The sequence below is a fragment of the Chanodichthys erythropterus genome, chromosome 15 (assembly GCF_024489055.1).
Source record: "Chanodichthys erythropterus isolate Z2021 chromosome 15, ASM2448905v1, whole genome shotgun sequence".
NCBI classification, from domain to species: Eukaryota; Metazoa; Chordata; class Actinopteri; order Cypriniformes; family Xenocyprididae; genus Chanodichthys; species Chanodichthys erythropterus.
This window is the reverse complement of record NC_090235.1, coordinates 22,475,167-22,488,833: the sequence shown is the minus strand read 5'-3', so window position 1 is coordinate 22,488,833 and position 13,667 is coordinate 22,475,167. Positions and strand designations below refer to the sequence as shown.

The following is a 13,667-nucleotide window of genomic DNA, read 5'->3' as shown; positions in this document are numbered from 1 at the left end:
TTTCTCAGCCTGTGGTCCTGGTGGGCCCGGAGGACCTGCTTTTCCCGGAAAACCTGGAGGACCCTGGAGACATGAAGGCAACAGCAAGAGATCTTGGTTTGTACCATTAGCATATACAGAGATATGAGGCTTATTTCAGAATTCAGACGTCAATATTAATTCTATTTCTGTTCAATTTTCGAATGAAACAGGATTATTGAATGAAAAAAAAAAATGTTTGGAGAAACTTGACTTCATCCATCAGGAATTGATTGGATTATGAAAAAATGGTGTCCCATACCAGAATGCGAGTGGGAGGACTCTATATGACAGGTAAGGGAAATAGTGACTGAATGATGACTGATAATGACTAAAATGACTCACCGGTTGTCCTGGGAATCCTTGGGATCCTTGGAAGCCCTGAAAACAAAAGATGAGAGAAATGTTACTGTGTGCATCACTGTTACTGTTATAAAATCACAGCAACAAAATGAAGGTGATCCACCTGGGAATATGAGTGGATACACAAAGTTATAAATATTTATTTTCCAGGAAAAAACAGTATGTGTTTTGAACACTTCTCAGATCTTGGGCTTATAAATTTGAAAACGCAAACAGAACAACTTGCTCTACATATCGTATTATGAAAGAATAAGGTGTCACGAGAATGGGATATCAAGGGATATGATGGATATAGAAAGAATGATTTTTGTTGCCATCATATCAGTAACATGCTTTCATACCTGATCTCCCTTTGGTCCAACGGGTCCCGATGTTCCAGCTTCCCCTTTAGGACCCTGCCGGTCAAGAAACGTATGTTGTTTAACACTACAAATTGTCACATTTTTGAGAATAAAGCTGAATCTTTTTGAGAAAGGAAAGAACATAAATCAGTGTTTTCCTAACAGTTTTTCACATTGAATCTCTAAAGTGTTTGAAGCTTGCTTGTTTGATCTGAGAGCTATTACTCACAAGAGAATACAAAAGGGAATCTGGCTTCTAAGATATATACTGTGCATGATTATCACCCATCTAAGGGATAAGGGTTTGTTTTGAAAAAGCCAATGATAAAAAAGACAACCAATGAAGTGCAGTGCTATTGAAGGTCAGAGTATACATGAACCATTTAAAACTAGATGTTTACTCACTGCTGGTCCAACTGGTCCTTGATAACCCGGAGATCCCGGTGGGCCCTATAAAACAAGTGCAAAGTTTCAAACACTGTTTACGAAGTCATTATAAGATATCCTGTGTGTTCCTGTGTGACTTGAACTCTCAGAATAAAAGGAGAATAAAGGGTTAAGGGGGTCTGAAAAGAGTAGAGCATTTTTTTGTGCATATCATGTGCGTACTACCATTCAAAAGTTTTGAATCAGTACGATTTTTTTTATTTATTTTTTTTTATTGACACTTGCATTCAACAAGGAGAAGTTAAGATGATCAAAATGAAAGTAAAGGCTTTTATATTGTTACAAAAGATTACTATTTTAAATATATGGTGTTTTTTTTTTACTTTCTACTCATCAAAGAATCCTGAATAAAATCATCACGGTTTACACAAAAATATTATGCAGCACAACTATTTTCAACATTGATAATAATAAGAAATATTTCTTAAGCAGCAAATCAGCATATTAGAATGATTTCTGAATGATCATGTGACACTGAAGACTGGAGTAATGGCTGCTGAAAATTCAGCTTTGCATCACATGAATAAATTACATTATAAATATATTTAAATAAAAAACTGTTATTTTAAATCATATTAATTTTTCCAACATTACTGTTTTTACTGTAGTTTTGATTAAATAATGCAGCCTTGGTGAGCATAAGAAACTTTCAGAAACCATAATAAATCCTACCGACCCAAAATTTTTGAACTATAGAGTATTTTTACACATTTAAACATGATTTTTAAACATGATTTTTAAGACATTTGTACTGTGTGACACTGTAAATTTAACATCAGCATTCTTACTGATTCTCCTTTTTGTCCCACAGTGCCTGGGCTGCCACGCTCTCCTTTAAGTCCCTGAAAAAAGGAAAATCGATTTTAACCTGCCAATCAAACATTTAGTTATCCAACAGTTATCCCACCTGTCACAAAACACTAATATATGATGCCTCTGCATCTGGTCAATTGCGAAAAATGTTGATTCCACTTACAGGGAGTCCAGGTGGTCCCATAGTTCCAGGATAGCCAGGATTTCCTGCTGAACCCTTGATAAAATAACAAAACCACTCAATAACACAGCAAACTGTACATTGACACCTTTTTACCATACGGGTCATTATTAATTTCAAAACTGATATTGTGTATAATGCATATTTTTGAGTCATGAACAATGTGTTTAAGCAAGTTTCAGTGGTTAAATAACATTTAAAAATGTTTAAATTCATTTTTGACTGTTTTTATGTCAGACGTTAAAACCAAATTGTTGTATGTATATACTTTAGTTGTACCAGCTGACATGGAAAATGTACCAACCTACCTATACTTGAAATTAGCAGTTTTTAATCAGTATTTGAGAGAGATCTACAAAACTTTTCACTCTGCCCCAAGAATCAGTTGGGGTCCTTGTCAATTCGTAATAAAAGAGCCATGTTTGGAGTTGTGCCAAATTGCTGGACAAAGTTTTTCAATTATCTCAACAACTTTAAAACTACTGATATTTATGAAATTAGTTTATTTGAAAGGTTTCGAACCTAAAATGATTCCATAGTATCTTTTTTTATTATTATTAAGACAACATTTTAAATAGTTTTCTTATTTCATAGTTTTCATTTGTCCAGACAGTTGCACCACCTGACATTTGGGGGGTTTAAGAAAACAAAACATAATATGTATTATTTAAATGTATAAAAATGAATTCAAACTAAATAGGTTTTATAGAATAAAGTGATGTATGTCATGAATTTTTCAAATTATTTTAAAAGGAAATAATGCACTTGGACAAAAAATATGCATGTCATGTCATTGACCCATATATTCCTGAATTACTCAAGACATACTTTAAGTTGACACACCTGTTCACCTTTCTGTCCTGGAAGCCCATCTGTGCCTCTCTGACCTTGTTGACCCTTTGATTAAAAAAAAAGCAAAGAGGCATTAGAGACAGAGCCAGCAAAAATATTAATATTATAATATCACACATTAATCAGCAGCCTTTTTGGTCTTGTTGGAGAATACTTATGGTTACACTGCCTTGCAGTTCAGATAATTTTAAACTTAATCACAATACAAAACAATTTATACATCTGCCACAAGCTTGCCATTTATTTCATAAGCAGGGGTTGAAAGTAAGGAAAATGAATTAATGTCATTTGTATTCCAGAAACACAGCCAAATGATGCTTTTTGTTTTTATTGTTTTTTCCTTTATAGTAACGGGACAAAACATGCCTTTTAGCAAATGCAAGCATAATGAATATGGTGTAGACCTGAGCTGAATATCATATTGGATGATCAATCAGTAAATGCTTCCTGCATAGATACAACACTTAGAGTTGTATCTTTTTTTTTTTCTTAATCGATTTAACACATTTCCCTAAGGAAAGGACAATGATCTTTAAACGATTAACATAAACAGTTCATAATGTTCCTAGACTGATTGTTCCTATTTACTAATTTACTTTTTCTAAATGCATTGACCTTAGGTAAAATTGATTGAGGAAAACTGTAAGTAAATGTATGCCATGTGGGAAGAAAACAACATTTTTGTAGGGATATTTTATTTAGTTAAGTCAAGGGCAAATGGACCGCAATGTCATAAAAAAATAAAATAAAACAGCATAAATAATAAAAATGAAGTTAAGAGCTACCAGCAGCAAGTCTAAAACTTGTTTAAGGGTGCCCTAGAATCAAAAATTTAATTTATGTTGGCATAGTTAAATAACAAGAGTTCAGTACATGGAAATGACATACAGTGAGTCTCAAACATCATTGTTTCCTCCTTCTTATATAAATCTCATTTGTTTAAAAGACCTCCGAAGAACAGGCGAATCTCAACATAACACCGACTGTTACGTAACAGTCGGGGTGTACGCCCCCAATATTTGCATATGCCAGCTCATCAGTGGTGTAGTCCTAAAAAAATAAGTGGTGTACTATTACCCCCCCCCCCCAAAAAAAAAACAAAAAAAACCAACAACAACAAACAAACAAACTCAACAGTAAATATTTTTTATGTTTTTGTTCACTAGTAATATGTTTCATTAAATACAAATTAATACAGTGCATTCTAAAATTGGTTGTCATTTTTAATGTTTTACAGTTTGACTTATTTAAACATGCTGCTTTGGAATTATATTCACTGTGAAAAGTGATATATCTGAAATTAAAGTTTCATTTTATTCAAAAGGGTATAAAAAAAGCAAATTATTCAAAATCTAATTTATTAACAGTATAAAAATGTGGTCACAAACAAACAAAAACAGTAATCAGGCTGAATGGAAATTTAATCCACTCTCTGTCAGTAGGTGGCGCTTATGGAACAGCAGAAATAGAGCTGTTTCCCCGGAAACCTCTTTAAACTCAGTTTTATATTATTTATGCACATGTAAGCTTATCAGTTTGACTGAATTTTCTACTTCATTGTGTCATAAGAAGTCAAACTATATCATTTTCCATTATCATAGCATTTATTATAAATAATAGCAACCTACACATAGCCAATAGAAACAACAGAACATGTCACAGGTGTAATATAAATCTAGTGAAAATATTCCCTTAATAGATTATAAATTCTACAAGTTAGCCAAATTTACCATAAATACTACAATAAAACGATATAAATTCTAGTAAGGGTGGGTGATGAATATTTTAAAAAGCTTCCTAATAAATGTTGGCGCAAGGTGATGTTTGTCCTCTTTTCAGACTTCTGTTCATTTTGTCCATCAGTCTAGATCACGTTTGACTTTCTCTATAGCGTTTTAAAGTGTTTAACTCTCAATATAATTCAAATGGATCGCACATTTTATCATCAGTGTCGGGATGGCTCGTGGAAATCGTATCACACTTTTGGAGCGTGATAAGATTCAGAGTAGCGCATGTTTATGATTCTCGCACCACTCATGCATTAAATTAACAAGCTTCAGTTGCGCTGATGGTCTTTTGTACGGGAACTTAGCGCTTATAAAAGCGCCGAACGCATGATGTAGGCTATATAATTAATTAAGTCTTATTTATTCACCATATTTCTCACGCCGTGACCGCTGCAGTGAGAGATCTGTGCTCAATGCACGGCTCAAAACACTGAGTAGCTTTGATCGGAGTTCTCTCACTGCAGCGCGAACACGCACTGTGAAGCCTTTTTTAGCAGACAATGATGAGCGGGCAAATGTAGAATGACAGAAGTGCTCATGCACCAATTACAACAAAGAATCGCGAGTTTACACAACAGCATTGGACGCACAGTTAAGGGGGAAGCTAACAGGAGAATATTTTATGGACTTTCCAAGCAAAAAACAAGTGGGTATACGCAAATACTGATCCTTACAAGTCGTAATACGCAAACAGCCCTGAGCAAAAAGTAAGCATACGGCGTATGCGTGCGTATGGCCCCGACTACACCACTGCAGCTCATGTTCAAGCATTAGACAAGGGCAGCCAGTATTAACGTCTGGATCTGTGCACAGCTGAATCATCAGACAAGGTAAGCAAGCAAGAACAATAGCAAAAAAATGGCAGATGGAGCAATAATAACTGACATGATCCATGATATCATGATATTTTAAGTGAAATTTGTAAATTGTCTTTCTAAATGTTTCGTTAGCATGTTGCTAATGTACTGTTAAACGTGGTTAAAGTTACCATCGTTTCTTACTGTATTCACGGAGACAAGAGAGCCGTCGCTACTTTCATTTTTAAATATAATGCATAAACACAACTTCATTCTTTATAAATCTCTCCAACAGTGTAGCATTAGCCGTTAGCCACAGATCACAGCCTCAAACTCATTCAGAATCAATGTAAACATCAAAATAAACACTGTACTTACGCGATTAGACATGCTGCATGACGAACACTTTGTAAAGATCCATTTTGAGGGTTATATTAGCTGTTTGAACTTTTTTTAATGTTGTTTAAGGCGAGCTTGAGCTCTTAGGGCGTGGAGCACGAGAATTAAAGGGCCACACACCCTGAATCGGCTCATTTCTAATTATGCCCCAAAATAGGCAGTTAAAAAAATAAATTTAAAAAAATCTATGGGGTATTTTGAGCTGAAACTTCACAGACACATTCAGGGGACACCTTAGACTTATATTACATCTTAGGTCATTATAGGCATTATAGGTCCCCTTTAACTTGTTTAATTTATGAATGATTAAAGTAGTCTGTTCCAAATTGGTTGAGCCAGATGTTGAAATATCACATAAACCAAGAAAGAACTGAAAGAAACTGTCACAGAGCCAATGTTTAGACTCTTCAGGAACTTAATAATGGCTCACTTATAGCCGTCTCTGTACATTAAACAGAAATAGGAGAGGGCTGCAGTATTTGAATAATAAGCTAGAAATAAAGAGGAAAAATGCCCCTCTCTCTGTTGCCTTTCTGTTATTCTCTTGAATCTTGCTGACTGCACAGTCTCCTCAGTGGTTCAGTTATATATCATTCTATTAGTGGATCAATTCCACAGAAAATTTCAATTTGGAAAACATCAGCCTATACTGTAAATCTTTATTTTCTGTTTTTGTGTGCTAATAGGAAAATAAAAAAAATCTACACCGCTGAGTTTGTTGTTTCATATTCGATTGAAGCACATTAAAGAGAGTCAGATAAAGCTCACAAAGCATAAAGCTGGACGACATTAAAATAAAATCCATTCTGACTCAGACTCGATTCACCAATTCATTGCTAAAACATGCCATTCTAGGCGTTGCAAAATAACCTGTCAGCACCACATACGCAATGGCTATGTAGAGGTAATTGTACAAGAACCACAACAGTACAGTTTTATTTCTATGTCATGGCACTTATTATGCCGCACGAGAGAAGATGAGCTGCTTTTCTGAGGTAATTAAACATCTTCTGAATGTGTTTGTTTGAGCTGATCGTGAGTTGGTGTGCTTTGACTTACAGTCAGGCCAGGGGGTCCTTGAGCACCAGGGAAACCAATATTGCCCTATGAAAGACAGATAATAAGAGAACAACATAAGAGAAACATATTCCTTTATAATGGGCAAAATCAACAAACAAACAAATACAAGCAATCCTAATAAGTCCTAAATCTACCTCTTCATTTCTCATTGTCATGCAGCCTGTTTCACTTTGTTTTGAACTGAATGTGATGTTAGTACTAAAGTGTGATGACGCACAACGGAACTGTGCATTACGGACAAACAATTTGTGCGGACCAATGCACAGCTCTAAGTGAATCACAATAAACTTTCTATGGGCTTCAGTGAGTTTGTTCCATTTGTTGCTTTTTTGCAGAGCAATAACTGATACAAATGTCAGAGCATAATAATATTACAATTTAAATGTTTTCAATTTTAATACATACTTTAAAATGCAATTTATTCCTGTGACATCAAAGCTGAATTTTCAGCATCATTGCTCCAGTCTTCAGTGTCACATGATCCTTCAGAAATCATTCTAATATGCTGATTTTCTGCACAAGAAACTTTTTCTTATTATTATTATCAATGCTGAAAAAGGTTGTGCTGCTTAAATTGTTTTTGAATGGAAACTGACTTTTTTCCCAGGAGTTTCTGATGAATAGAATGTTTAAAAGAACAGCATTTATTTGAGATAGAAATATTTTGTAACAATGTAAATGTCTTTATTGTCACTTTTGATCAATTAGATCAATTAACATTTTTTTATTTTATTTTTTTAAAACAACAAAAAAAGGTTGTGCGCATTAACACATTGCACAGTGATAAAAAAAAAAAAAAAAAAAAATGATTCAAGGCACTTCATATCAAAAAGGGTTGCAGATTCCTGGTCTATAATAAGAATCCTCCCCAGCCAGTGCACACAAGTTAAAACGGGCACAAAGTCTTAATTCTCATTTCCATCTTGAAATTAGGTTAGACACAGGTTTGGGACTCTTTTGGAAAACCTTCTGCATTTCTCTTCCAAACCTGTAGGGGGCTCTCTAACCTCACAGCAAATAGTATCTCCTATGCTGTTTTTACTTCTTGGTCTGTCCTAATTGAAAACACTGAACCTGAAAGAAAATAGATCGTGCAAACAAACACTGCATCGTGGGAATAAATGCTAATGACTAAATTAAGTCATGCAGAGCAGTTCACCGTATGCTGCACTTCTGAAACAAGATCTCAGCATTGGTTTGTCTCTTATGATACGGACTGTACTGTAAAGCCATCTGAGGTCACTCAGTCTCAGAAAAGAGGGCTAAAAAAAAAACGGGAATCCTGCCAGAAATTGCCTTTTAGGGAGACAATCTGGGGGAAAGAGGAAACTTACCGGGGCTCCAACAAGACCAGGGGGTCCTCGCTCACCTCTGGGACCCTACAGTGAACACAGACAAGGATAATGTTTTATAGAACATAGGCGGAACAACCATTACAGCTGGGTTAGGGGGGACACCTTTTTGGAAAATAATCATTACTGGCAATTCAGCATGATGACTAAGACCGAGCAGAAGCCTCTGCCAACTGGTTGCATCAGCAGTGAACTGAATGAATGTGCAGGCGGTAAGTAATGCTACTTTGCCTAGCGCCCACCTAATTGGCTTTCAGCAAATCGTTTAGGATGACTGGGCATACATTACATCACCTAATTAATATTCATGAGTCAAGATGATAAGGTTTATAAATGTGTCCCCCCAGCCCCACCTTTTCAGATTATTCCTAAGCCTCTGATAACACAGATCTGGGACAGAATAATAGATTTTGAGTGTGTTATATATCATTATTATAACATATTTGCTTATAAAATTATAGTATTGTGTTGATAGCAAGAGTTAGGGTGCACCAGAGCTCTTTTATCATCTCTAACTGGCACTGGTACTAATAGGGCCTTTCGCACCGGAGGAACCTTTTCATAGTTCCTAGAACTACTTGCTGAAGTACCCGGATTTTGCCGTGTTCGCATCGCAGGAACGATTTTATTTATAGGAACCCCTTTACTAACTCTTACTTCAGAGTAGGGTCTAAACCAGCACTATAGGAACTATCTGTGACGTAAGTGTACAATGATTGGTCAAACGCATGTCAAACACTGGCACCCGGCAATTTTAAAAAGCCGTGTAAACATATTTACTTCACAAACATGGAAAACAGCGATAACCTGCATATATACCTGTTGTTTGCAGGGTTGTGTTTTTTTCTCCGCCTAGATGATATGTAATACTGAAATATAGGAGATTTCGTCTCTTAGCCCCACTTTTTGCTCTTTCAGTCGCATAAATTATGCGTTTACATTCCATCTCCGTTATCACGAAACCCACAACATACAACAAACACAACGTGATCACGGCATCCTCCGTCCACCGTTTTTTAGCGTTTGTAAATACCGTGCTTAAAGGGTTAGTTCACCCAAAAATGAAAATAATGTCATTTATTACTCACCCTCATGCCATTCCACACCCGTAAGACCTTCATTAATCTTCTGAACACAAATTAAGATATTTTTGTTGAAATCCGATGGCTCTGTGAGGCCTGCATAGCCAGCAATGGCATTTCCTCTCTCAAGATCCATTAATGTACTAAAAACATATTTAAATCAGTTCATGTGAGTACAGTGGTTCAATATTAATACTATAAAGCGACGAGAATATTTTTGGTGCGCCAAAAAACAAAATAACGACTTATTTAGTGATGGCGGATTTCAAAACACTGCTTCAGGAAGCTTCGGAGCATTATGATTCTTCTGTGTCAAATCATGATTCGGATTGTGTGTCAAACCGCCAAACGGCTGAAATCACGTGACTTTGGCGTTCCAAACAGCAGATTCGACACTCCGAAGCTTCTTGAAGCAGTGTTTTGAAATCGACCATCACTATATAAGTCGTTATTTTGTTTTTTTTGGCGCACCAAAAATATTCTCATCGCTTTATAATGTTAATATTGAACCACTGTACTCACATGAACTGATTTAAACATGTTTTTAGTACATTAATGGATTTTGAGAGAGGAAATGTCATTGCTCCCTATGCAGGCCTCACTGAGCTATCGGATTTAAACTAAAATATCTTAATTTGTGTTCTGTAGATTAATGAAGGTCTTGCGGGTGAGGAACGGCATGAGGGTGAGTAATAAATAAAAGAAATTTCATTTTTGGGTGAACTAACCCTTTAAAGATGCCGCTGTTGGCTGCTTTAGAGTTCCTATTCCAGTGTGACTGCAACCAAGAACATGGCCCGGGGGAGAAATTAGTTCTTGGGAACCAATTTCTAGTGGCTAGTTCCTATAACTATTCAGAGCAAAAGCCCCTAATGAAACGGTTATCTGAATCTCTTACCGGTTCTCCTTTGGCTCCTGGGGTTCCTGGGTATCCTGGAATCCCTGGTGCACCAACACACTGACCGCTGTTACCCGTCTAAAAACATTGAGCCGACATAAAGGGTTACAATCAAAAAAATGCTTGCACACTTTGAAGAGGAAAATAATGACTTTTATGTGATGTAAGGGAAGTCTTTTGTGTCAGCACAATGGAATAAGTTACAATTTTTAGTAGCGTGATAGTAACTCAGCTACTTTCAAAATAAATCACAAGCTACTTTTTCCAGTGAGTAGCAGCATCGCATGATATAACACTTCCCTAATGTGTTCTTTCTAGCATTCTGATTCATTTAGTGAACTGGGTCGTTTGGACATTCATGTAAATGAACCATTTCTAAAGAATGATTAATTGATTCAGTGAGAGCCTTTGTTTAACTACCTATGCTGCTGTTCATCATGGTTTTAAGTCATTTATGCAGTTAAGTGTTTTTTCTAGTTAAAAGTGCCTCTCTTATGCTTTTTTGGATATTACATTTTATGCAGCTGATTGTGAATGGAAAAAAGTCTGCAACATGCACGATAATGCAGTTATTGTCTCTCAAAAGAAAGAACTGATTCTGAATTGACTGAAACTAGTCATCAGTAATTCCAGTCTTAATTCCTGCAAGAACCTCCATAGGTTTGTAACAAATTTGCATGCCCACCAATGGTCTTCATTGGTTTGTGTTGTCGACATGTCAAGAAGATGTTGTGTTCTGCGATGCGAAAGCAAATCTGAAGTGCATGCATTTCTAAAGGATGAGACTGATATGTTAAAACCGACGGCGTCGTTACTGTTCATATCACTGTGTATACAAGTGCTGAGGAAGCCTCCAGAGCCGAAATTCAGATATGGTAATGGCCGTTTTGTTTCCAACATGCACTATAAGCGGTAGACCAATCACAAGAGACTAGACCATCTGACCAATCAGAGGTGATGCTGCAATATATATTATAAGAAAATGTTTTTGACCTTGGATGCATGTATATCTATTGTAGGAAGCTTTAAAATAGTATAATAGGGTCTATATAACTATACATTAGGTAAAAAACATGATGAACAGCAACATTTAACTAAATATTTTAGTTTTTAATATTAACTTATTATAAACAAATATTATTTATAATAGAATATTATTATCCACCAACTTACAGGCCCACTTGGTGTTTCCTCTCTCTGCACCGACTGAAAACACTGTAAAGGTGATCATAGAGATGGGTTTAGAAAACTGTGTGCATTCAAACAGTACTATATGTTGTACAAAACCATTGGGTACTGTAGAAATCAAAAAGGAATACCAAACAGAAAACACAAACCAAGTGTGAACAAATCAATGTTATGAACACAAACCCACACCCTTGTCTGTTTAATACCAATCACATCATCCATCATTCATCCCTCTCACCCGTTCACATCCTTCTAAGGGCACAGCGCCAGGCTTGCCCTGATCTCCCTTCTCGCCCTTAGAGCCCACCATGCCGGGCACACCTGGTAGGCCCTTGGAGCATTCGCCACAGCCCTCCTATAGTGAAGCATACACATGACAGGAACACATGTGTAGTCACTTCAAGGAGCACATGAACAATAAATACACAGCATCGGCATGCAAATACAAGTGAATATCGTTGCTGCATTGAAGAGTAATGAGGTTCAGACAGACTGAGGAGTATGCATGAAATATAAACACAGGATATTTTGTTAAATATCATGCTCTCACATGCCAGTTTGAAAGAATCCAAACCTCAGCTCAAAGAATGCACAAGGTTTCAAAGCCAAACAACTAGGGTTTATAAAATAAACCAGTTTTAAACCGATTCTGATCAGAGATATTCTTCTACCAAAACAGCACACATACATCACTGAGACATGGGTGAAAAAGATTATGTCCTATTTCAAGTGTCTTATTTTTCGACAAACATTTGATAAACATCTAAATAAAATCTTAAATGCATCTGCTGAACATCTTATAAACATCAGACAGGGATTTTTAAGCAACATATTGCACGATACAATGCTATTAAAGCTCGTTTCTGCCATGAAATAAAAAAAAAATTAAAAAGGTAATTGCGACTTATGTAGCAAATCTGACTTTTTTCCTCAGAATTGTGAGATTTAAACTTACAATTGCGAGTTATAAACTCATAATTGCGTGATATAAACTCACAATTGCGTTTTAGAGCAGCACAACTCTTTTCAACACTGATAATAATAGGAAATGTTTCTTGAGCATGAGAACGATTTCTAACATGAATGGATCATGTGACACTGAAGACTGGAGTAATGGCTGCTGAAAACTCAGCTGTGCCATCAGAGGAATAAATTAAATTTCAAAATATATATTAAATATTTAAATATATTAAATATATTAAAATATAATATTTCACTATATTGCTGTTGTTGTGCATTTTTGATCAAATAAATGGTGCTTTTGTGAGCAGATGGGACTACTTTCAAAAAAATCAAAATAAAATAAAATAAAAAATAAATAAATAAACAAATATAGTGTTTGAAACTTTGCACTTGTTTTATAGGGCCCACCGGGATCTCCGGGTTATCAAGGACCAGTTGGACCAGCAGTGAGTAAACATCTAGCTTTAATGGTTCATGTATACTATATATATAATTGTAGTTAAAATCTAATTTTAATGGCATTGCCATGAAAGCATCATAAACTATGTATTTATATAGTTGGATACTTGAAATGAAATATGTCTGGCTAAAAATGCAGCACTTTCATTTGTGCAATGTGCATCAGGTGTTCCCTGCATCATCTCTCTATCCACCAAGGGCTATTTGGCATAAAAAAGGTTGAAGCATTAAAAACCTTTCAAATGAAAATGTACACATGGCATCGATGTCTTGCTGTTGTATGTGTATTATTTGGGGGTTGGTATTCACACCATACCAACAAATACTAATGTGTACATTTCTATACACATTACCAGATAATACCAGTGTTTCATAACACATGCATACTAATAATGCTATAAAAATGTTGAACACCTGCAGTTAATATAAAGATGCAGATTAGACTGTTTGCTTACCTTGTCTGTGGAAGCTGAATCCTGAGGCAGAAGAACAGGAGGCTGCAAGATAGAGAAGACAGTCAGACATGGTGACTGCATCTAAAACACTTTTTCATAACAACTGAATGTGCAGTTATCATCAAAAGTTCAGAAGAAAGTGACTATGGTGAGACCAAGGCAATGCAGTACACTAAAAGTTATTTTTGAAAG

At 35.8% G+C, this 13,667-nt stretch overlaps 1 protein-coding gene across 3 annotated transcripts in view; it reads right to left on the bottom strand.

The window, feature by feature from the left end:
- col16a1 (collagen, type XVI, alpha 1) overlaps nt 1-13,667 on the bottom strand; it is a 101,403-nt gene that overhangs the window by 9,583 nt on the left and 78,153 nt on the right. For all 3 annotated transcript variants that reach the window (XM_067361395.1, XM_067361397.1, XM_067361396.1), the window contains 13 exons: nt 13,476-13,517; nt 11,837-11,953; nt 11,584-11,625; nt 10,411-10,488; nt 8,413-8,457; nt 7,058-7,102; nt 3,007-3,060; nt 2,146-2,199; nt 1,958-2,011; nt 1,128-1,172; nt 723-776; nt 364-399; nt 1-63 (listed from right to left, as the gene is read on the bottom strand). In XM_067361395.1, coding sequence (XP_067217496.1) covers nt 1-63; nt 364-399; nt 723-776; nt 1,128-1,172; nt 1,958-2,011; nt 2,146-2,199; nt 3,007-3,060; nt 7,058-7,102; nt 8,413-8,457; nt 10,411-10,488; nt 11,584-11,625; nt 11,837-11,953; nt 13,476-13,517 — 729 coding nt within the window. The remainder of the gene's footprint in view (nt 64-363; nt 400-722; nt 777-1,127; nt 1,173-1,957; nt 2,012-2,145; nt 2,200-3,006; nt 3,061-7,057; nt 7,103-8,412; nt 8,458-10,410; nt 10,489-11,583; nt 11,626-11,836; nt 11,954-13,475; nt 13,518-13,667) is intronic.